General features: G+C 37.8%; 1 protein-coding gene across 4 annotated transcripts in view; it reads left to right on the top strand.

The window, feature by feature from the left end:
- szt2 (SZT2 subunit of KICSTOR complex) overlaps positions 1 to 25,175 on the top strand; it is a 382,417-nt gene that overhangs the window by 236,823 nt on the left and 120,419 nt on the right. For all 4 annotated transcript variants that reach the window (XM_051933248.1, XM_051933246.1, XM_051933247.1 and 1 more), the window contains 4 exons: positions 1,835 to 1,962; positions 8,718 to 8,765; positions 10,294 to 10,415; positions 19,819 to 20,001. In XM_051933248.1, the coding sequence (XP_051789208.1) occupies positions 1,835 to 1,962; positions 8,718 to 8,765; positions 10,294 to 10,415; positions 19,819 to 20,001 (481 nt within the window). The remainder of the gene's footprint in view (positions 1 to 1,834; positions 1,963 to 8,717; positions 8,766 to 10,293; positions 10,416 to 19,818; positions 20,002 to 25,175) is intronic.

The following is a 25,175-nucleotide window of genomic DNA, read 5'->3' as shown; positions in this document are numbered from 1 at the left end:
AAATAGGTTACTGGAAGGTGAAATTTGAGATGTGTTTGTTAGGGTAGAAATTTCTAAAGATCCCAATGTCAACAGCATTCCATTTGTTAAATAGTTGGTAAGTTATGGGCACTTAAGATAAGACGGTTGTCATGAACAGATGCTATCAAGAGTAGCATCTTAGACTTAATATGTCTTACGCACTGGCTCTGATCATCTGTTAGACCAGTTAGTTAAATGCTTAGTTATTAGCAGTAGGAGGTGAGCAGATCAAGGCATATAAAGAAGAGTTTGATTAGGATTTCCTTTCAATATTTAACCAACTCATTTCAATTTAATTTCTTTCTGCTTCCCTCCAAAGCCTTTGAATATGACCATTAGTAAAACTGGTAGTTAGGTAATGTCATGCCCCACTGTGTTTTTAACCATATTTTCTATGACCTCTCATCATTCCAAATGAGCAAAATTACAATTGAGTCAGATTTTTTAAAAGAGTATTTCTTGATAGAGGAATACTCAGAAAGAGATGGAAACTTAGAGAAGATGTTCATTTTGACAGTATTAATTCTCCCAGCTTATGTAAGGTGAAGAGTTAACTTCTTGCTAAAATTAAATTAAGTAGGTCTTGTAATTGTGATAGCTAAATATTTGAACTATTATTAGACAGGTAAAAGTGTTTAAATTCAAGCTGAGGTACAAAAGTATTGTTTGAGACTAATAGCCTATAAAAAGAATTTGTTCTAATGTATTTTTGTATGAATAATAACATTATTTTCCCTTTAAGTATGGTTTGAGTGCTTCACAAAGAATAAAAATGTGAAGCACGTTGTTAACGAATAGCAAATAGTTGATATGTAATTACATGTGATGCCCTGAAGGGAAAAAAAGTACTGCGTCAGATCCAAATAAGAAACTCTCCATGGGCCAGACAAGTTACTGTACTTGATTAAATGTGAAATTAAGACCTTTTTAGACATTGCAGCTATAGTTGGGAATGACTTTTCTAAAGCAGCATTTAATGCACAATTAGAATCTCCCACCATCATGTGTTTGAGAGACCATGTTAGGGTTTAAAGAGGGAACTTTAACTTTGAATTTTTTATCATCCCAATAAAGTGCATACACAATACTAGTTTAAATGTATTAGGATACCTAAGACATGTATTTTAAAAGCTAGTTATTGAGGCAGTAACAGTTTATGTCCTTATGATTTATTAATTTACATGCCGCAGCCCAATTATATTTTGAGAACAGTTAATGGAATTATTTCATTAATAGCAAACCTCTCTCTGCAATACTTAATAATTTCCAGTGAATAGCTGGTAGTAGAGAATAAAAAAGATAAAGAACATAATTATCATAAAAGAATTTGCATAATGTTTTTGTAATTGTTGCATATAACTTTGTGCTTAAATGTAGCTGTCTTCAGTCATTCTGATCTGAGTTAATATGAGGATGCTTACAATAGTGCAGTGAGTTGAACTGGATACCCGGCTCTGACATCACCACTGTGAATGACTCTTTATACCTCTTCATATGTTGTACATGAAGGCTATTGAAAATGGAGTGACAGTAGTCCAGCTGACAAGTCTGTCTGGTCTTTCATGCTCAGCCTGTTACCACAGCATCTCTTACTAGGTCAGAGTTGAAGGGAAAGTAGGGGAGATTAGATAAACTGCAAAATTAAAAATAGTTCAGTTATAATTGCATATCTGTTTCTTGTATAAAAAATAAAAATGTTTTTTTCTTCTGGACAGGTAAATATTGTTGCAGCTATTCTATTTAATTTTACTGTAAACTACCTAACTCAAAATTATTTCTGAACTCTGTTCTCTGTTTATTTTTTTTTTACTAGTTCTACAAGTGGGGAAACCTTTCTTCCTCTGTCTCTCAACCAGCATTCCAGTAAACCCCCTGCTGTTGCTAGGCAATTTATACTTATTGGGCGAAATTTTCAACAGTGGCGCCAAAGCACTGAACAAGGTATGCCAGTAGTTTATTGTAGAAAAAACAGTATTTTCTCAAAACTTCATTGAACAAAATCCAGTCCAAGAAATTGTTCAGTTGTTTTGTTTGTTGATTGAGATAAATTTAACTTTTCATGTTATCTCATCTTATAATTTCCTTTTTTTAACTAATTCATAGCATAAATGTTAGCCTAGTGTTAATTACTTATGTGTAATTTAAGTGTTACAACATTCCTCTAATAAGTTATGAATTGCAGTAATTTTACATATTATAGTTTTGGATGACTGTGTGGTACAGTCATTAACACTGCTAGGTGACATATCAGGGGCCCCGAGTTCAGATCCTATGGGCAGTCATTTTCCATTCCGAGTGTACATATTCTTGCTATTTCTACATAGGTTTTCCTTTGGCTACTCCCTTGTCACCAACAATGTGCAACTTAGATTAACAGGAATTTGTACATTGGTTTCATATGAGTGTGCAGAAGTGGGCTCAGCAATACACTGACTCCTTCCTCTTGTTTGACACTGCCAGGATGGGCTCTTGCCCCCTTCGAAGTTTATTAGAATTAAGTGGATTGGAGAATTTTATTATATTTATAAGTTTTGTTAATTAGCCTAATATCAGAGTCTTCTTACTTGTTTTTTTAGATACTGTTTTATCTATAAATCACTTTGAGCTGGTATTAGTTACTGAACAAAAATAGGCAGAAGTAATTGTTTGAAATAATCTTTCTCCTTGTGTTGTGATATTAAAAGCACAATTCATTTTTTTAAAGGTTACTGTACAATTTAAAATAATTAGATGGCCTATACACAAAAATCGTGTGTTTGTTAAGACATTCTTGGTTTGCATCAGCATTCACTTTTGTAGTCTGTAACATTCCTTGTGCCTGCATGATTTTCACTTACCACAGAAGGTAGAATTCAAGAATGTTACCTAGTATCTCTAGCTAAAAAATATGGTTACATTCTCAAATTGGGCTGCAGCATCTTTTTATTACTATTTACTTTTTTATGTAGTGCATTTCGTATGAGAGCTTTTTCATACATTGACATACAGGTGTTGGTCATAAAATTAGAATATCATGACAAAGTTGATTTATTTCAGTAATTCCATTCAAAAAGTGAAACTTGTATATTAGATTCATTCATTACACACAGACTGACGTATTTCAAATGTTTATTTCTTTTAATGTTGATGATTATAACTGACAACTAATGAAAGTCCCAAATTCAGTATCTTGGAAAATTAGAATATTGTGAAAAGGTTCAGTATTGAAGACACCTGGTGCCACACTCTAATCAGCTAATTAACTCAGAACACCTGCAAAGCCTTTAAATGGTCTCTCAGTCTAGTTCTGTAGGCTACACAATCATGGGGAAGACTGCTGATTTGACAATTGTCCAAAAGACAGCCATTGACACCTTGCACAAGGAGGGCAAGACACAATAGGTCATTGCTAAAGAGGCTGGCTGTTCACAGAGCTCTGTGTCCAAGCACATTAATAGAGAGGCGAAGGGAAGGACAAGATGTGGTAGAAAAAAGTGTACAAGCAATAGGGATAACTGCACCCTGGAGAGGATTGTGAAACAAAACCCATTCAAAAATGTGGGGGAGATTCACAAAGAGTGGACTGCAGCTGGAGTCAGTGCTTCAAGAACCACCACGCACAGACGTATGCAAGACATGGGTTTCAGCTGTCGCATTCCTTGTGTCAAGCCACTCTTGAACAAGAGACAGCGTCAGAAGCGTCTCGCCTGGGCTAAAGACAAAAAGGACTGGACTGCTGCTGAGTGGTCCAAAGTTATGTTCTCTGATGAATGTAAATTTTGCATTTCCTTTGGAAATCAAGGTCCCAGAGTCTGGAGGAAGAGAGGAGAGGCACAGAATCCACGTTGCGTGAGGTCCAGTGTAAAGTTTCCACAGTCAGTGATGGTTTGGGGTGCCATGTCATCTGCTGGTGTTGGTCCATTGTGTTTTCTGAGGTCCAAGTCAACGCAAACGTCTACCAGGAAGTTTTAGAGCACTTCATGCTTCCTGCTGCTGACGAACTTTATGGAGATGCAGATTTCATTTTCCAACAGGACCTGGCACCTGCACACAGTGCCAAAGCTACCAGTACCTGGTGTAAGGACCATGGTATCCCTGTTCTTGATTGGCCAGCAAACTCGGCTGACCTTAACCCCATAGAAAATCTATGGGGTATTGTGAAGAGGAAGATGCAATACGCCAGACCCAACAATTCAGAAGAGCTGAAGGCCACTTTCAGAGCAACATGGGCTCTCATAACACCTGAGCAGTGCCACAGACTGATCGACTCCATGCCACGCCACATTGCTGCAGTAATCCAGGCCAAAGGAGCCCCAACTAAATATTGAGTGCTGTACATGCTCATACTTTTCATGTTCATACCTTTCAGTTGGCCAACATTTCTAAAAATCCTTTTTTTGCATTGGTCTTAATTGATATTCTAATTTTCCAAGATACTGAATTTGGGACTTTCATTAGTTGTCAGTTATAATCATCAACATTAAAAGAAATAAACATTTGAAATACATCAGTCTGTGTGTAATGAATGAATCTAATATACAAGTTTCACTTTTTGAATGGAATTACTGAAATAAATCAACTTTGTCATGATATTCTAATTTTATGACCAGCACCTGTATATGCAGGTGTCAGCCCTGCTTCTTATATTTCATTTTACAACTTTAAATTGTAATAGAAGCCTATTTGTTGTTTAGTTTTTCTGAACATAGTAACCACGTCTTATGTTGAAATAAAGAAGTAGTGCATGCTAACATCAGTCTTGTATAGTTGCTTTTTTCCCTTTTAAAGAATTTTCTACTTCTTTTTTAAAATGTGTTTGTGAGAACCACTAAAGGGTTTATGGTTCCTGAGTAGCGTGTGTTTGAGGCAGTAGTTCAACTGTGTCAAGAAGTCAAAGTAAAAACAGAAAACTAAAACAAAGTTAGTAGAGAAAGATGCTACTTAAAATAGTCAAATTGCACTGATGTCATGGAGCATTCACACACAAAATGGAGAGAAATCAAAGCTTACTTTTGAAGTTTAACCATCAGGCAGTTAAGATAAGGAGTACATTTATTCAATTATTGTGAAGACAGCATAATGTGTGTTTTAAAAAATACAGTGGGCAAAATAGCAACTCTATATTAAAAGAGATATCCATGTAGGGAACTGCGTGAACTATGAGGAAACTGTAAAAGAATCTAAGTATTTTTGCAAGGTACTGTATTTCAAATTAATACTGGATTAAATATGAAACATTCCAATGTAGATGAGCAATACCTCAGAAACTGATACCTTACATTTGCACAATTCTACTAAAATGAAATTGTATCATTGTGTTTCTGTATGCTTCATTTTTTCCTGAATCTCAGATATATATTAGATTGGCACAAGAACATTAATTTTAGGAAGTTCCTCTTTTTATACCCAAAACTGCTTAATTTGCTCAGCATAATGCTAAGATCAGTATGTATGTATTCATAAATATGTATTTTTTTTTTTTTTCTTACTGTAACCTGCTGTGAGTCAGTATTTATTATGCCGCTTTATACAGTATTTCAATGTTGTTCATCACAGCATTAGCAAGCAAAGCTGACCATTATTTAACAACGACGAGACTGTGAGATTGCATGCATTGTCAATTTATTTCAGGGATTGCATGCATTGTAAATGTATTTAATTTAATAAACAGTTAAAAAGGAATTTAACATTTCTGTGACAGTGAAGATTCTCAGTGGACTTGTCTTACTTGTAACTGAATGTTAGCCAGACACAACCACAAGACCTTGATTTATAAAAAGACTTGGTATAACATTCTACAAAGCTAATAAGCCATTTACTTTATCATTATCTCTAAACTCCAAAATCCCTGTTTATACTGTAAGTGAGAATTGAAATGTTTCTCTTAACTTACTGCCTTCATCCTTACTTTTGGGAATAATTTTGTTTATAAGACTTGTGTCTGAATCGTATGAAGTACATTCGATAACAGAATTCTCTCCAAATACATAATCCCGAATTATGCAAAAAAGAGCCAAAAAGAAGCAAGACATTTGAAACTTTTATTTTACAAAAACACTACAAGATAAAATTAAATTTCATTACGACACAAGAAAGGGTAAACAAAATATTTTTTTCACTGTGTTTTAAAAATGATTTCTTCAAGGTGCTGGCCATCATTAGGATACGCTCTTAGAGATGATTTCTGAACACTCACATGACTCGTTCGGCCATTTCAAGGGAAATTGTGACGATTTCGTGGTGAATAGCATAATTGAGGCTTCAAGGATTTGAGGTCAGCGTATGTATACCTTTGACTTGAGATAGCCCCACAAGAAGAAATTGCACAGATTGAGATCTGGCAAATGTGAAGGCCACCTGACATCACCGTGCAGAAAGATCAGCTTCCCTGGAAACATCTTCCGCAAAACTTGCATGGATCTGCACCATATAAGCTGTTGCTCCATCCTGTTGACACCAGGCATCCACCACATCCATTTCTTTCAGTTGGGACCACAAAAGTTCTCTAGCATTTCAAAGTGACATTCTGAAATGACAGTGACCGTTGCTCCCCCTCCTCAAAAAATTAAGGGCCTACAATGCCAAATTCTGCAACAGCCCACCAAACTGTAACACACTCGCTGTTTAGGTGTCTCTGAAATTCACGAGGGTTGGTTTCAGCCCATTAGTGAAAGTTTTGCTTATTTGCTTATTTACGGAACCAGTCAGTCATTTTCCAACCTGCTATATCCTAACACAGGGTCACCACTGCGCCACCATGCTGCCCTTTACGCAACCATTCAAATGAAAATGTGCCTTGTCACTGCACATGATGATGGCATCTCGGAACGGTTTGCAGAATGTTCAAGCACAACTCTTTGTGGCTCTCCCAGTCCTCATGCAAAATCTCCTCAAAGACGTGTTGGAAATGCCTGAGGCAGAAGTACTGTATGTTTGCTCGCTGAACGTCTGCAAAATTGATGCCCTTACAGCTTGTATGTTTTCAGGCGTTGTATAGTCCGAGGATGGCTTGGAGATTTTCTGTTCATTGTTGTACCCGTCTGTCTAAATTTAGCCACCCACTGAAGAATTGTTTTCCGATTTGGGACGTCACTTTTAGGAGGAATGCTAAAGTGTGTTCAGAAGGCGCGTTGTGCAGTGATGGTGGATTCATTGTTTTTGAAGAACACTTCAACAGCGAAAGCACGGTGTGCAATGGATGAAGGCATGTTGCTAAGTGAAAACTACAAGGGATCGCCTATCAAAGGACCCCCACCCCAACCCGCTCGGCTGCCTCTACCTCGTGCAATGACTTTGGGGAAATATGGTACTGCATTTTGGCTCACCCTGTATAAAGCATTAAGAATAGGTTGTACAATCAGCCTTCTTTGTAATCTGTATGTTTTGTTTTAATGTTAAGCACTGTGAAATCTGTAATGGTACACAGGGCTTTGCATATTTCTAATCTTTATAGCAGACAACAGAAACAAATCGTAGTATTGAGTAGTATGCACTTCTTGTCACCAGCTAGGGTGACCAATTATTCAGCAACAAACCAATTCTATTAATTGCACAGAGATTGATAGTAAAGAAAAATTAAAAACTTGCTGATGTGAGAGAGATTTAGATTGTATTTGATTAGAAACATTTGATTAAATCCAAGGGGAAACGTAGATGCATAAAGGAGCAGAAATATAAAAATATGAAGGTACAGACTTACGGGACAAATGATACAATCATCCATCCATTATCCAACCCGCAATATCCTATCTACAGGGTCACGGGGGTCTGCTGGAGCCAAACCCAGACAACACAGGGCGCAAGGCAGGAAACAAACCCCGGGCAGGGCACCACCCACCACAGATGACACAATCAATATATGTTTATTGCGTAGAAACTGCAAAATGAGCATGAAGTTTATAAGCATTTAGTTTGGGATTTCAGGAGGAAGCATTGAAGTGCCTGATAGCAGTGGGCAGTAAAGATCACCAGAGGCACTTCTTAGAGGAATAAACCTGTGCCTAAAAGTGCTCCAAGAGAGTGCCTCATGGAGGGAATTTTTCATGATGGTGTTAAATTTTGCCTCCATCCTCTTTTCCACAACAGCTTTGTGGAATTTGCTGACTAATGTTTTACCCACATTTGCTAGAATGAGCCAATAAAGAATTTGTTGTCTTCCAACACAAGGAGCAACCTTAAATTTCCCAGGTTTCCTAAATTTGTTTAGATTTACTGTAAGCATGTCTATAATGTATGTTTAGGGCATGGCTCTGCTAGCCACAAGTGTAACAGGTTGTTTTTGGTAGTAGTATCTCAAGTGCATAAGTAAAGGTTTCATCACTTTTCTTTCTGTTTCTCTGTATAGTGTATAATGTGGAACCGTCTTGCTGTATATGTCTTATTATTCTATGGATGTTATATTTGGCATTATATCTCTAGATTATAGAAAACATGGTCAATAGTGTGGTATAATCAGATGGAGTTTTTTATAAATTTAATATGTGCTTTGAAGAATATTTATAGGATAAAATATACTGTGTGATAGATCATAAAATATATGATCTTTAGTCTAATCTTTCTTTGTTTTCAAGTTAAAGTAGCATATAAGTAGAATAGCTCCTTGAGTTATTTCTGTAAAAAATCAAATATATAGCAGAATGCTTTTTTTTTTTTTTTTTTGCATGTATCTGTGTATTTTATATTGTTTGTAATGCCACATGCTTTTCCTTTACCTACAGAAGATTACTGTGCAGAAGAGTCTGCTCCACTGGTTAATAGGTTTACACGTAAGTTTGCATATAGTTTAAATAATGAAGTTGGGTGCGTAGTGGCGATAGGAAATGGAATGTGTGATTTTCAATTTACATTATTTAATTTGCTAGTAAATACCATACCATCCATCCATGTCAGGGTATATGTATTTTAATTTTGCACAATGTAATGATTTGGGTGTTACTATATATCAATTCCATCCATCTATTTTGTGAGCTACTTTTTTCAGCACTCAAATGTATGAATATGTCGCCAATTCATGCATCACTATGCACAAGACAAGCACCAATTACTTAATTTTTGTTGCTTGGATTTACTTTTCTAGGTGAGGCTAGAACAGGTAATTTAACTGCCACCTTCTCTTTTTGTATAAAAGGGCAATCAGAGGATATGTTCCAATGATGTGGAACAATTGAATGTACTGTATGTCACCTTATAGTAATTACTATGTGTTTCATAACCATTAGAATTTTTATCAGCAGTTAGACTCCAAATGCAAACTGAAATATATCTGGCTGGATCCCAAGGTCTGGCTTCCAGATGAAGGCAAAGGGTGGACACAGTAGTTGTGACTAGAGAGTGGCCCTGACTTCTGGAGCTCAACCCACAAAACAAATGAAACAGAAGCACAATTAAAAAGACAACACTTAATTTACAAAAAATAACAGAACATTCATGACAGTATGAAAATTCAAAAATAACAATAGATATACATTAATACAGGGGTGGGAAAAGTCATTCCTAGAGGGCCGCAGTGGCCGCGGGTTTTTGTTCCAACCCAGTTGCTTAATTAGAAAACAATCCTCGCCAATAATTACATATCATGGCTTGTTAGTGCTTTAACTCTGCTATGTCAAGTCATTCTCATATCCTAGATTTTTTTTCCATTCTAAGGATATCATCCAGATACTTTGAAGTGTAAAACGGATGGGTAATTCTCAATCCTTCACTTTTTTCTCTTCTCTTTCCTTCCAAATATTTAATTAAACTAAATAGTGCACGATAAATACACACAGGTGTAAAGGGTAACAAGCAAAATGGATAACTGCTGGTTTCTTTTGTCATTTGCACCTTATTGTTAATAAGGAGCAATTAAAAACCGAGAATGCAGCTGTTTAAGACTTAAATAAGAAATAAGGGTTCAAAATCTTAATGAGGGAGATAACTAAAAGTGTTTCCAGAGCAATAATTGCTTCTTATTAAGCAATTGGGTTGGAACAAAAACCTGCAGCCACTGCGGCCCTCCAGGAATGACTGCCCACCCCTGCATTAATACATACCAGCCACCTAATAGAGCTTAAAAATATAGTGTATTGAGCTTAAAAACATGAGTCTATTAACTTCCAACCTGATGTGTTTTTATGCTCATTCTTTCTACATTAAGAAAGTATGTCTTATGATGGCATTGTGAATAATAAGTAATCCCCATTTTTTAATTAAATCAACTGACATTAAAATATATTCCTGGATGACAGAAAATGTATTTATTGTTTTAACAGTTTGTTGTGTTTAGTAAATTCTGTTCTTGTTTTTCTTCTAAAGCTCATAAAGGATTTCAACGATTTGAGTCCTTAGAACAAAGTGAATCAGGTAGTTCTGCTGTGTCAGGAAAGGGAACGGTTCCACGACAAAGGTTCACCATTGTTGTCGTTTTGGAAAAAAAGGTATTTGAATCTAAGTTAAGAGATAAAGTTTTTATAACAAATTATTTCTAACAGCTCATCGGGTCCTTTAGAGTAAATTTGTAATTGTTGATAAAAATAAAATGCCACTACTTGAAGGTGCCCACTGTAGTCATGCAGAAAAAGGAAAACAGCTACCTACCAACCAACCAACCAGTTTCTCTTCTGGGTAACAGTGTAAAGAAAATAAGTGGACCTGTTTCAGGGGGCAAAGATTTTAATCTATAAATCAGAGAAGGGAGTAAGGGAAGAGGATGAACGGAAATACAGTTTTTCTCCATTAGTAGCCAGGAAGGGGGATATGACAGAGAGATGATCCATTGCCAGACTGGATGGTATCTAAAAGGTTAGTTCATGTGTATGTCAGAAGCTGAATTTCCCAAATATAACAGAACATCATCTGCGTATAAAGAAATTTTTGGAGAGTACTGTGTATGGAGGTGATATTTTCAGGGTTACAGGTAGATTGAAAAGAAGAGGAGAGAGGGGGCGGCCCTGTCTGGCTCCCTTAAAATATGAAATGGGGTGGCTGTGGGGGGATTTCCAAATTAGTACAAAAAACAGAAGATGAGGATGAATAGAGGGTTTTAGTTACATTGATGAAGCTTTCCGAAAAGCCCATTTTACTCAGGTCCCACCAAAGGAAACATCAATTCATTTTATCAAAAGCCTTCTCCACATCTAAAGAAAGTAGTGCAGATGGCAGTGGAGAAGGTGGCATCTGTTGTCAGTTGCATGTCAGGACTTGATAAGTTTGGTCTGAATTAATTATCGTATTCATCACCTAATGTAGCCAGCAAGCAAGTACTTACTGACAGCTCAATGTCCTAGTTCATTAATGAAACTGAACAATATTTTGAACCTTCTTTAGAACTTTTGATTTTTTTTTGGTAGAAGAGAGTTAATGACCAAATTAGTAGGAGGATAAAGGTGAGAAGTGGAGATGGAAGAATTCAACATATGGAAGAGTGGTGCAGACAGCTACTTCCAAAAAGCAGAAAACGATTCTGGGACCATCACGTCCCAGAAACATCTTGGGGCTCATCGTGTCCAAAGCCTCATTCAGTTCATTTAAAGCTACTGGCCTGTCAAGGGTGCGGGTTTTATCCTCAGAGAGGTCAGAGAAAAGAAGATCCTTTAGAAAGGAGTCAGTAACTGGAGACGGAGGTGTTGAATTTCATTTAAATTAGTATAAAGTTTAATGGAAGCTTGCTTATTTCGTGACAGTTATTAGTAAGAGTCCTGTCTTGGTTTTGATAGTCAAAATTGTAGAAAACATTTTTCAGTCTAAGGGCCAAAATGTACCTATTTTAGAGTAGAAAATATAATAGTAAACCATTTGCAATGGACCAATGAACTGTGTACAATACAAAAACAAAGAGTTCAGTTCTGAACTAGTATTGGCAATAAGAGTCTCATGCCCCTAATGCACCGCATTAGGACTGGAACTCTATAAAAAGGAAAGCCTAGTGTAGCTGCATTTGTCCCAAATCACCAAAGTTCTGCAGCTTTTAGTTTGCTTCATAGGACAGTTCTGGCACCAGTGTGACACGTTTTCAAATAATTCCACAGACCAATTATCTTAGTTTTAAAAGTTCAGTAAAGCAAAACAATTAACACAAAAATAGAAAATATCTGTGCGCACTGTCTGTGACCACCGTTCACCCTGCCATCCACAAATGCCGGTTAAAGCTCTGTCATGTAGAGAAGAAGCCATATGTGAACATGATCCAGAAATGCCACTGTCTTCTCTGGCCCAAAGCTCATTTAAAATGGACTGAGACAAAGTGGGAAACTGTTCTGTGGTCAGAAGAATCGAAATTCTTTTTGGAAAACATGGACGACTCGTCCTTAGGACTAAAGAGTAGAGGGATCATCCAGCTTGTTGTCAGCGTTCAGTTCAAAAGTGTGCATCTCTGATGTTATGGGGGCACATTAATGCCTATGAAATCAGCAGCTTGCACATCTGGAAAGGCACCATCACTTCTGAAAGGTATATACATGTTTTAGAGCAACATATGCACCCATCCAGACAACGTCCTTTTCAGGGAGAAAATGCTAAGCCATATACTGCATCTGTTACAACAGCATGGCTTCATAGTAGAAGACTCCAGGAAATGAACTGGCCTGCCTGCAATCCAGACCTTTCACCAATTAAAAATATTTGACGCATCATGAAATGAAAAATATGTCAAAATAGTTCTAGGTCTGTTGAGCAGCTAGAATCCTATATTAGACAAGAATGGGCCGCGTTCCCTTACCAAATATCAAACAACTGGTCTCCTCAGTTTCCAGACGTTTATGGACTGATGTTAAAAGAGGAGGGGATGCTACACAGTGGTAAACAATGCCCTGTCCCAACTTTTTTGAGACATGTTGCTGCCTTCAAATTCAAAATTATGTTTTTTTTTTTCTTAAAGTGGAACATAAATCACAGCATTCATAATGTGCTTCTGGAACTGAAGCACTTCTCCCTCTGATCCCTTCCTTGCCAAGTCGTGATGAAATAGTAGCACAGGGAAATCTGGGAAGTGTAGTCAAAAGACATACTGATGCGTACAAAAGTAAAAGGAGCATAATGGCAAGGTGGCAATCTAATTGGCACCTGGCCTCTGAAGGTGGATTTGTGCATCAAACTCTCACAACACCCATGAAAAAGAAATAAAAAGTGAAGATATGGAAAACCAACACACCAGCTATATCAAGGACAATATATGCATTTAACAAGAAAACAAACATTTCAATAAAGTTAATTTGACTCTGTGGTAGCAACAACTCTAAGAAAGTTTAGTTATGGGAAAATAACTCACTTTCATAATGTCAACAATGGTATCTTTTACTGCTCACTGACACTTTATTAGTTATACCTGTTCAATTGCTTATCAATGCAAATATCTAATTAGCCAATCACATGGCAGAAACTCAATGCATTTAGGCATGAGGACATTGTCAAGATGACCTGCTGAAGATCAAGTTGAGTTTCAGAATAGGAAAGAATGGTTATTTAAGTGACTTTGAATGTGGGATAGTTGTTGGTGCCAGACAGGCTGTATTTCAGAAACTGCTGATCTACTGTGATTTTCATGCACTGTCATTTCTATGGTTTACAGAGAATCTATATTACTAAACAACAGTTTAATATATGCACGGACGACGGACGCACCGAGGCGCATGCGCACAGCACTTCAGCGCCCCAGAGTCAAACCCTGCGGCTTCCCAGAGTCAGTAGGTGGCGCCCAAACAACACAACCTGTGAACTAAACTTGCTCTAATCCACTGTGCCAGCAGTCAGTGTGGCATATTTGAATCACATAACGGTAATTCAGTATTAAAAGTAAGTTGGATTATGATTCCTAACAGTAAACGACTTCTACCTAACGACACAGCCACAGAACAACAAAGACGAGACCGCGTGGATAAAAACAATACACGGAGGCTCCTACAATGCGCTTCAGAAACACCAGAAGCAAAGACGTCACGGCTCCACAATGAAAGATGTCAACTAACGGAATTACAAAACGAGCCCGTATGGATAAACACGATGAACGAAGGCGCCCACAATGCGCTTCTGACACAGCAGAGGCAAAGGAGTCACGGCTCCAAATGGAAAGAGCTCAACGATTAGTAATACAAAACTGAGCCCGTACTTTCCAGAGTCAGTACGTGGCGCCCAAACAACACAACCTGTAAACTGAACTTGCTCTAATCCACTGTGCTAGCAGTCAGTGTGGCATATTTGAATCACATAACGGTAATTCACTATTAAAAGTAAGTCAACTAACGGAAATACAAAAACGAGCCCGTATGGATAAAAACGATGAACGAAGGCGCCCACAACGCGCTTCTGAAACAGCACAGGCAAAGGAGTCACGGCTCCAAAAAGAAACAGCTCAACGATTAGAAATACAAAAACGAGCCCGTATGGCTACGACATGTGAACTAAACTTGAGGTAAAGCGTGCACGCCAGGTTGTACAGCCACCCGAACGCGACAGCCCACACCACCGCATATACCACCTTCGTTTAGTAATGTAGCCCTCCATGCCCGGATCCGCCGCCATGGTCACTTCAGCACGCGAATCTGCCGCCATCAGCAAACGACTTCTGGCTGACGACACAGCCATTGAAAAACAAAAAAGAGACTGCATGGATAAAAACAATAAACGAAGGCGCCTACAACGCGCCTCTGAAACACCAGAACCAGATGAGTCACAGCTCCAAAAAGAAACCGCTTTAGTACAAATATATTTATTTAATTAAATAAAAAATTTCCCAGGACGCACCCACCCTCCATGATATCTCATCCCTCCAAATATCGGACGGAACAGAAACTGATTGCCATTCTTGGATTTGCAATTCTTTCGAGAATCGCAGGGTTACTGGTGGTCCAATAAAGGAAAAATATCCAGTAAGCGGCAGTTCTCTGTGCAGAAATGCCTTTTTGATGCCAGAGATCACATTGGAATGGCCAGACTGGTTCAAGCTGCTAGAAAGACAACAGTAACTCAAATAACCACTCATTACAACCTAGGTATGCAGAAGAGCATCTCTGTATGCACAACCCATCAAATCTTGAAGTAGATGGGTACAGCAGCACTAGACCACACTGGGTGCCACTCCTGTCAGCAAAGAACAGGCAACTGAGGCTACAATTCACATGGCCTCACCAAAATTGGACAACAGAAGATTGGAAAAACTTTGCCTGGTTTAATGAGTATTGATTTCTGCTGCAACATTGGGATGGTAGGATCAGAATTTGGCATCCTTGAAGACATGGATCCATTCTGCCTTGTATATACAGTTCAGGCTGGTGGTGGTGGTGGTATAGTGGTGTGGGGGCTATTTTCTTGGCACACTTTGGGCTCTTTAGTAGCAATTGAGCATCATTTAAATGTCACAGCCTACCTGAATATTGTTTCTGACCATGTCCATCACATTATGATTGCAGTGCACCCATCTTCTCATGGCTACTTCCAGCAGGATAACACACCATGTCACAAAGCCCAAATCATCTCAAACTGGTTTCTTAAACATGCCAATGAGTTCACTGTACTCAAATGGCCTCTACAGTCACCAGGTCTCAATCCAATAGAGCATCTTTGGGATGTGGTAGAACAGAGATTTGCATCATGGAAGTGCTGCTGACAAATCTGCAGCAACTGCATGATGCCATGTTAATATACTGTATCTCTCTCTCTCTCTCTCTCTCTCTCTCTCTCTCTCTCTCTCTCTCTCTCTCTCTCTCTCTCTCTCTCTCTATATATATATATATATATATATATATATATATATATATATACAGTATCAAAAAAATTTACCTTGCACAACAATAATCCTTGGAGAAAGTCCTTTGATGTAGAACTTTTAATTAATATTTTTAATAGGTGCTCCAGTCTCTAATTTAGCTGAGGTTCTATTGTTAAAAGGTGAATGTATAAATGCACAAAATAGTATCAATAAATGTAACAGTACGATTAGTAAATGCTTTTCCCTTGTCTCACAACACTGTGATGTTTTATTTACAAACTAGCAAAATACCCGCGCTTCGCAGCGGAGAAGTAGTGTGTTAAAGAGGTTATGAAAAAGTAAAGGAAACATTTTAAAAATAACGTAACATGATTGTCAATGTAATTGTGTTGTCATTGTTATGAGTGTTGCTGTCATATATATATACATATACACATATACACACACATATACACACATATACAGATATATTATATATACATATACACATATATTTTTTATATATGTATTTTTTTATATATATATATATATATATATACACATACATACATACATACATACATATACACACATAGATGCACTTACAATAACATAGAAATCAATATAAACAACATTAACATCATTATCATATGAGAATATGAAGTAATATATAAGAAGCACATTTCATATAAATATAAATTATTAAACTGTAAAATCTTCTTCTATAATTTGCTACCGTGGCTTTTCGTTGGTCTGTCCAGGATTTTAAATCACCTGTAGCTTGCAAACCGTTTCACCTATTGACTTGAAATCTGGTACACATATAATACGTCACGTCTGCTATCCGCTTTATGGGTGATGATTGTATTACTCTTTTTATGTTTATTTTATTTTAGAATCAACTCCTATCTGCGCACACCAGGGCGGCCGTGGGCAGATGCGTATGGTGTATTCACTCCATGTTATCGTGCATTGCGCTGTCACTGGTATTTTGATAAAAGAATTTGAACAATATATAAGAAGCGTATAAATTATTAAACAGTAAAACATTAACATTTAAGAAGTAAAGTTACATTGAGTACTACTGCAGTGCCTTCGGGTATACCTCATTTTTTGTTTGCCCATTACATGCTTAAATGTATACATTTTTTGGTGTACCTACCCGAGAACACGCGACATATAACCGAGCGTGGGAGAAGCATGGATTTTAAACACGCGTTGAGTTCATCTGCTGGTCTCCCTTGTGGAATAACTGGTAATGTTTGACTAAAATGTACAGCGAGTAAAACGACATTACCTCCTTTTTTTTTCTACGATCTCTGAGATCTTGCTTTTTTCGGTTCAAGGCTTCATAAGCTCTTTTATGTGCCATGGTGTACTTAATAAGTACTAATTATCCCAAACCATCATCTTTGAATGTTGCAAGACTTTCGCCTTGTATGTAGATCGGGGTAATTACATTCATTGCATTCCTAGTCTGAATCACAATCTGATTGTATGGGTGGTTACCTGGCACTGTAGGGTTGCCACCCGTCCTTTAAAATACGGAATCGTGCCGCGTTTGAGAATGAAATTGCGCGTCCCGTTTTGAATCAATACTGGACGGGATTTATCCTGTATTTTTTTTATCATTTTTTTTTTAAAGCAGCGTGTCATGCAAATCATCCCACACGCATTTTATGAAGATGCCTCCTTTCCTACTTTTGATTGGGTAATACTTGATGTCATCATTAGTTTGATTGGTCTTTTTAACTGTCCAGTGAGGAGGGCGTGTCTTTTAAGTACAGTCTGCAAAGTGTTGGCACTGAGATGTGGCGTCAGCGCCATAGTTGAAGCCCCTAACGTTGCGGTCAGCAAGTCGGCTAACATCCGCCATGTGCCGTCTTTCAGTTGCGAGAAGCAGATCATAGAATGGTTGAAACTGTTGCCCCTAACGTTGCGCCACGGCGTGTGGTTCGTTTATACCTCGTGTCTTCTCATTAAACTTTTATCTCGCGAATATGTTATTGCAATCCGCAGCGGGAGCGTTTCTATAAACTTAATTTAAACTTACGTTTTACACCGTGCTTTGTTTCCCTTATGAACATGCTTGTATGCTTCACTCGCTCCGTTCTCAATTGTTTAATTAATTTTTTGCTCTTCGCTGTTTCCGGCTCTTCCTCCATTTCCCCCTACTTCGTTCTTTTATCTCGCGAATATGTTATTGCAATCCTTAACGGGAGCGTTTCAATAAACTGATTGAAAATAGTTTTGCATTTACCTTTTTAGTAAAAGGCGAGCTTTTAAGCCTCAGAAATCACCCCGTAAATGCACACGTTTAATTGCACATGTGTTAATATGTATGCTTACACAGTATTAAAAGACAGTCAAAAATTAACGTCATTTACCTTCGTTCCCGCGTGTGACTCGTGCTGTAAATCTCTTCCTTGTTTTTAGTTCACGTGATTACGTAGGAGGCGTGATGACGCGATACGTGACTCCGCCTCCTCCATTACAGTGTATGGACAAAAAATATGTTCCAGTTATGACCATTACGCTTTGAATTTCGAAATGAAACCTGCCTAACTTTTGTAAGTAAGCTGTAAGGAATGAGCCTGCCAAATTTCAGCCTTCCACCTACACGGGAAGTTGGAGAATTAGTGATGAGTCAGTCAGTCAGTCAGTCAGTCAGTGAGTGAGTCAGTCAGTGAGGGCTTTGCCTTTTATTATTATAGATTTGTTAACATTGGAATCTCTTTAGATTCATATGTTAATTGTATAACTTTAATATTTAACTTATCTGTTTCATAAAGTACAACAGAAAATTTTAACTTCTGTGTTTTAATCCTGCACTGTTTTGCATATATATCTTTGCCAATAAAAAAACCTTTATCTCCCTTTTTCAAATGATCATTTTAATAATTGTGCCAATTTTCTGAATACTTATAAGTATGCTGTATTTTTTAGCTGTACTTCAATAACATTATTCAATTTTAATGTTCCAGCTAACTATATATATGGAATGTTGACATGGATGGGGAAGAAATGACTCCAGTTGATTAAATTATTGAAAAGTATAATCCTCTGATGTGTCCACCATCATGTTTAACAGACAAAGTCATACTTCTGTTAACCATGGCCAGCTGGCCCCTCTGCAGACTTTATATAGTTTCACCCCCTATGCTGGAGTTTCCAGGTGTATGAACTGTTGAATTTTACTAGAATGTGATGGTCTTGTGCTGTTTTGTTGACCATCAAAGCTGATGTTCAAAATTAATCAAACCTCTCATTCCATGGACAGGAAGGTCAAAGTACAGCACAGAGTGTCTTTACTGATTGCAGAGAGGAAATGGAATAGAAGTTCAGTCAGTAACAGGCTGTAATGTTTTCCAAGTTTTAATTTTAGAAGAAATAACAAACACGTTTGCCTTTTTTTCTTCCTACATTTTTCCAAATCTTTCTGCATTAACAACTTTTAAGTCTTCTCAAACCTTTAGGTACATTCAAGAATCTGTTTAGGCAAGTTTTCTTTATTAGTTTTGAAGACTTAATGTACAGGGTGTGCTTTAATTTCTAAGCATGTATCATTGATGTACACAGTGATTAATATCTTTCTGACAGATTAAGAGTGCATGCTGTCTTTAACATAACCTTCCAGCATTTTAACAGACCAGAACAATAAAAAGCATACTGTGACTGTTGAAAATACTCATTGGGTTTAATATCTAATGCAGGATACAACAGTAACATTTATAGTATATGTTGATCATGGAACAGAGTAGCAGTTTGGCTCAGTTTATTACAGAACAGGTTACAGAGAGACAGAAATATTATTTATTGAAAATACTGTATACATAGCTATTATATAAACTGAAAAGGCATTAAATCATTCAGTAATCTCAAAGAATGTGCAAATCAACTTATTGTATAACAGCAGTTCACACTGGCAAACACATATTGCACACATATATAAAATGTTAGTGACTGTGCATAGCAGCTCGAATTCCTTGGATAAATGAATGTAATTTGTGTATCAGTTACTTGAGTTACTGCTTCTCATAGGTGACACACAGATTTAAGACCTCTTAATTGGGTAGCACATCATAATATGAAGTTTTCTTTGATATTGATGTTAAAAAATGTTTCATATATCTATCTGTCTTTTTATGTTTTTTATTCAGCTAAACCTGTATACATACAATTGGTCTGTAGATCTGGGAGTGTCTCTCAGTCGGGGACTGACACGATTGGTTCATTGGCAGAATGCTCGTTCACACATAGTACAATGTCTGCTTACCCAGAAAATGGGACTTTTCCATCATTACTGCTTTTCTGACACTCCAACACATGAAGACCTCAAACAGGTAAATGTATTAAAAGTAATATTTTATATTTTATGTAAATACCTATTTAATGTTCATATTTTTGTTATTCACATTAGTTCTAATGCTATGAAATATTTATAGAAGTAAAATTATACAGTCATATGAAAAAGTTTCCCTCTTAATTCTTTGGATTTTTGTTTATCATTGACTGAGCTTTCAAAGTAGCAACTTCCTTTTAATATATAACATGCCTTATGGAAACAGTAGTATTTCAGCAGTGACATTAAGTTTATTGAATTAACAGAAAATATGCAAAATGCATCATAACAAAATTAGACAGGTGCATAAATTTGGGCACCCCAACAGAGATATTACATCAATACTTAGTTGAGCCTCCTTTTGCAATATAACCGCCTCTAGATGCCTCCTATAGCCTTTGATGAGTGTCTGGATTCTGGATGGAGATATTTTTGACCATTCTTCCATACAAAATCTCTCCAGTTCAGTTAAATTTAAGTTTAGGTAGCAGGTGTTTTTCTTGAATGCGGTGTTCTTCCGCCATACAAAACGCTTTTTGTTATGATCAAATAACTCAATTTTTGTCTCATCAGTCTAAAGCACTTTGTTCCAGAATGAATCTGGCTTGTCTAAATGAGCATTTGCATACAACAACCGACTCTATTTGTGGCGTGAGTGCAGAAAGGGCTTCTTTCTCATCACCCTGCCATACAGATGTTCTTTGTGCAAATTGCACTGAATTGTAGAACGATGTACAGATACACCATCTGCAGCAAGATGTTCTTGCAGGTCTTTGGAGGTGATCTGTGGGTTGTCTGTAACCATTCTCACAATCCTGCGCATATGCCGCTCCTCTATTTTTCTTGGCCTGCCAGACCTGGGTTTAACAGCAACTGTGCCTGTGGCCTTCCATTTCCTGATTACATTCCTAACAGTTTAAACCTCTGAGATAGCTTTTTGTAGCCTTCCCCTAAACCATAATACTGAACAATCTTTGTTTTCAGATGTTTTGAGAGTTGCTTTGAGGATCCCATGCTGTCACTCTTCAGAGGACAGTCAAAGGGAAGCACAACTTTTGACGACCTTAAATACCTTTTCTCATGATTGGACACACCTGTCTATGAAGTTCAAGGCTTAACGAGCTAATCCAACCAATTTGGTGTTGCAAGTAATCAATAATGAGCAGTTACATGCATTCAAATCAGCAAAATTGCAAGGGTACCCAAATGTTTGCACAGCCAGTTTTTCACATTTGATTTAATTTCATACAACTAAATACTGCTTCACTAAAAATCTTTGTTCGGAAAAAACACCCCAGTACTCAGATGTTCCTAGGAAATGAAAGACATACCACTGTTATCTTTTTTATTGAAAGTAGAGTAAATTTTTTTGCAGGCTGAGAGGGGTTCCCAAATTTTTCATATGACTGTGTTAAAATAATCATCTTCCATATCTTTCTGTCTTCTGCATCTTGTTCGGTTACACCCATCACCTGCATGTCCTCTCTCACCACATCCATAAACCTTTTCTTAGGCCTTCCTTTTTTCCTCTTCCCTGGCAACTCTATCCTTAGCATCCTTCTCCCAATATACTTATCTCTCCTCTGCACATGTCCAAACCAACACAATCTTGCCTCTCTGACTTTGTCTCCAAATCGTCCAACATGAACTAACCCTCTAATGTATTCATTTCTAATCCTGTCCATCCTTGTTACACCCAATGCAAATCTTAGCATCTTTAACTCTGCTACCTCCTGCTCCATCTCTTTCGCTTTCTGGTCAGTGCCACCGTCTCCAACCTATATAACATAGCTGGTCTCGCTACCATCCTGTAGACCATCCCTTTCACTCTAGTTGATATCCGTCTGTCACAAATCACTCCTGACACCCTTCTCCACCCATTCCACCCTGCCTGCACTCTCTTTTTCACCTCAATCTCCGTTACTCTGTACTGTTGATCCCAAGTATTTAAACTCATCCACCTTCGCCAAACCTACTCCTTGCATCCCCACCATTCCACTGACCTCCCTCTCATTTACACACGTGTTCTGTCTTGTTCCTACTGACCTTTCCTCTCCTCTCTAGAGCATATCTCCACCTCTGCAGAGTCTCCTCAACCTGCTCCCTACTACCGCTACAGGTCACAATGTCATCAGTAAACATCGTAGTCCACGGGGACTCCTGTCTAATCTTGTCTATCAGCCTGTCCATCACCACTGCAAATAAGAAAGGGTTTAGAGCCGATCCCTGATGTAATCCCACCTCCACCTTGAATGCACCCGTCACTCCTACCGCAGACCTCACCACTGTCGCACTTCCCTCGTACATATCCTGTACAACTCTTATGTACTTCTCTGCCACTCCTGACTTCTTCATACAATTCCACAGCTCCGCTCAAGGCACCCTGTCATATGTTTTCTCCAGGTCCACAAAGATGCAATGCAACTCCTTCTAGCCTTCTCTATACATCTCCATCAACATCCTCAGAGCAAACATTGCATCTGTGGTGCTCTTTCTTCGCATGAAACCATACTGCTACTCACTGATTATCACCTCATTTCTTAACCTTGCTCCCACTACTCTTTCCTATAACTTCATGCTGTGGCTCATCAATTTCATCCCCCTGTAATTACTACAGTCCTGCATATTCCCTTTATTCTTAAATTTCGGCACCAGTACACTTCTTCTCCACTCCTCAGGCATCCTCTCACTTTCTAAGATTTCTTTAAACATCTGGTTAAAAACTCCACTGCCATCTCTCCTAAGCACCTCCATGCTTCCACAGGTATGTCATCTGGACCAACGGCCTTTCCATTTTTCATCCTTTTCATAGCTGTCCTTACTTCCTCCTTGTTAATCCATTGCACTTCCTGATTCCCTATCTCCACATCATCCAACCTCTTCTCTCTCTCGTTCCCTTCATTCATCAGCCTCTCAAAGTACTCTTTCCATCTGCTCAACACACTCTCCTCTCTTGTGAGTACATTTCCATCTTTATCCTTTATCACCCTAACTTGCTGCACATCTTTCCCAGCTTGGTCCCTCTGTTTAGCCAATCGGTACAGGTCCTTATTCAGATTGACTCTTCTGCATAGGATGTAGTCCGCCTGTGTACATCTTCCTCAACTCTTGTACATAACCCTATGTTCCTTCCTCTTCTTAAAATATGTATTCACCACAGCCATATCCATCCTTTTGGCAAAATTCACTATCATCTGACCTTCTTCATTCCTCTACTTGATACCATACCTACCCCTCACCTCCTCATATCCTCTGTTCCCTTCACCAACATGTCCATTGAAATCCGCTCCAATCACCACTTTCTGTCCCTTGGTACACTGTTCATCACTTCATCCAACTCACTCCAAAAATCATGTTTCTCATCCATTGCACACCCAACTTGTGGGGCATATGCACTAACAACGTTCATCATCACACCTCCAATTTCCAGCTTCTTAATCATTACTCTGTCTGACACTCATTTCACCTCCAAAACACTCTTGACATACTGTTCCTTCTGGATAACCCCTACCCCATTTCTCCTCCATCCACACCATGACAGAACAGTCATTCTGCCAACATTCAAAGTTCCTACCCTCAGTTCCACTCTGTTTACTTTCCTTCTCTCCTCCTGCCTCTAGAAACGTCTCCCCCCTCTTCTTCTCCTTCTTCAGCCAACAGTAGCCCAATTTCCGCCAGTACCGTGTTAGCTAACAGTACTGGTTGTGGTCATTGTTAACCTAGGGCTCGACCGATCCGGTATGGAATTTTGTATTGTTGTCCGCATATTGATTTGGTAAAATTTTATACCGGATGCCTTTCCTGACGTAACCCTCCCCATTTATCCGGGTTTGGGACTGGCACGAAGAAACACACTGGTTTGTGCATCCCCTGTGGCTAGGTTGCAATATATCAATATATATCAATATTATATTAATATTAGTTTTGTGCCATTTAGCAGATTTGGCTTCCATCTGGGTGGTAATGTTGTCCTGTTCATGGTGGGATTTTTGTTTGTTTTATTTTTTTACATTTATTTTTATTTTTTTTATTATTAAAGCATAGCCAAGGCTATAATAGCAGGGGCAGTATAGGCAATTAAGTTATAAATAATCACTTACCTAAAAACAGCTCTCTCCAGGGTTGCTGACCCACTACTTGTGTTTGTGTGCCAGCTGTCCCTCTTTGCACAAGGATCATTGCAGTATTTTTCACATCAGTACATATAGATAAAGAATATGATATCTGTAAAGCAGGATTTATATTAATAAGTGGATGTTCTCGATTGATTGTCGAACTTATCTTTGAATTTGACAAAGTAGTTCTTAGACCAAAACACTTTGAGAATCACAAAGTTTAAGATGGCTTAACCAGACCATAACTTGTGTGATTCACTGAGATTTTTTTGCCTGTGTTTTTTTTGTATTTATTTTATTTTTTTTTATTTAAACAAGCTTCTTTCTGTTAAATCTTACCATTATGATGCCATTATTATTTCTGCTTATGACTCTCTTGGATGTTAAAAAATTAAATTACATTATTCCAACTAGGAACTGTTGACTCAGCCTTCAGCCCTTTTTGGTAACAAATGAAGAATTTGTTACATTTATTTTCACTCAGATTGATACTTTGTTGAAACTGTTGTTTTTCCAGAGATGCGTGCCACAATGCTTTGAAAAACATTTAAAGTGTGCTTAATGGTAACTTGTCTAGACAAAGGAAGTAACCTAATGTTGTAGTGATCAGCAGAGTGTTTTTGAAGGTCTTTATTTCGGGAGACAGCAATAGTAGAGTCAAGAGCATTTAGACATACACAGTAATCACCATTGTTCTTTTTCTACAATTTTATTACTGGGTCGGCAAATATACAAGCCATAAAGACCTGGACATCGACACAAATCGATGAATATATACAAGGCTGATCTGCAATAGAATTACAATCTTGCAGTACTTCTTTATGTTCCATGCTTTTTGCTCCAGTAAATACAAATTATCATCAATACACTATTATGGATACAATGAGAAATCAAGCAAAATTAGAGCTTTTATTGGCTAACTGAACAGATTACAATATGCAAGCTTTTGAGGCAGCTAAGGCTCCTTCTTCAAATGATTACATCTTGGCTGAAGAAGGGGCCTTAACTGCCTCGAAAGCTTGCATATTGTAATCTTTTCAGTTAGCCAATAAAGGTGTAA

The sequence above is a fragment of the Erpetoichthys calabaricus genome, chromosome 10, assembly GCF_900747795.2.
Source record: "Erpetoichthys calabaricus chromosome 10, fErpCal1.3, whole genome shotgun sequence".
Classification (NCBI taxonomy): Eukaryota; Metazoa; Chordata; class Cladistia; order Polypteriformes; family Polypteridae; genus Erpetoichthys; species Erpetoichthys calabaricus.
Note: the sequence above shows the minus strand (reverse complement) of the source record. Positions and strands in the feature narration are given on the sequence as shown.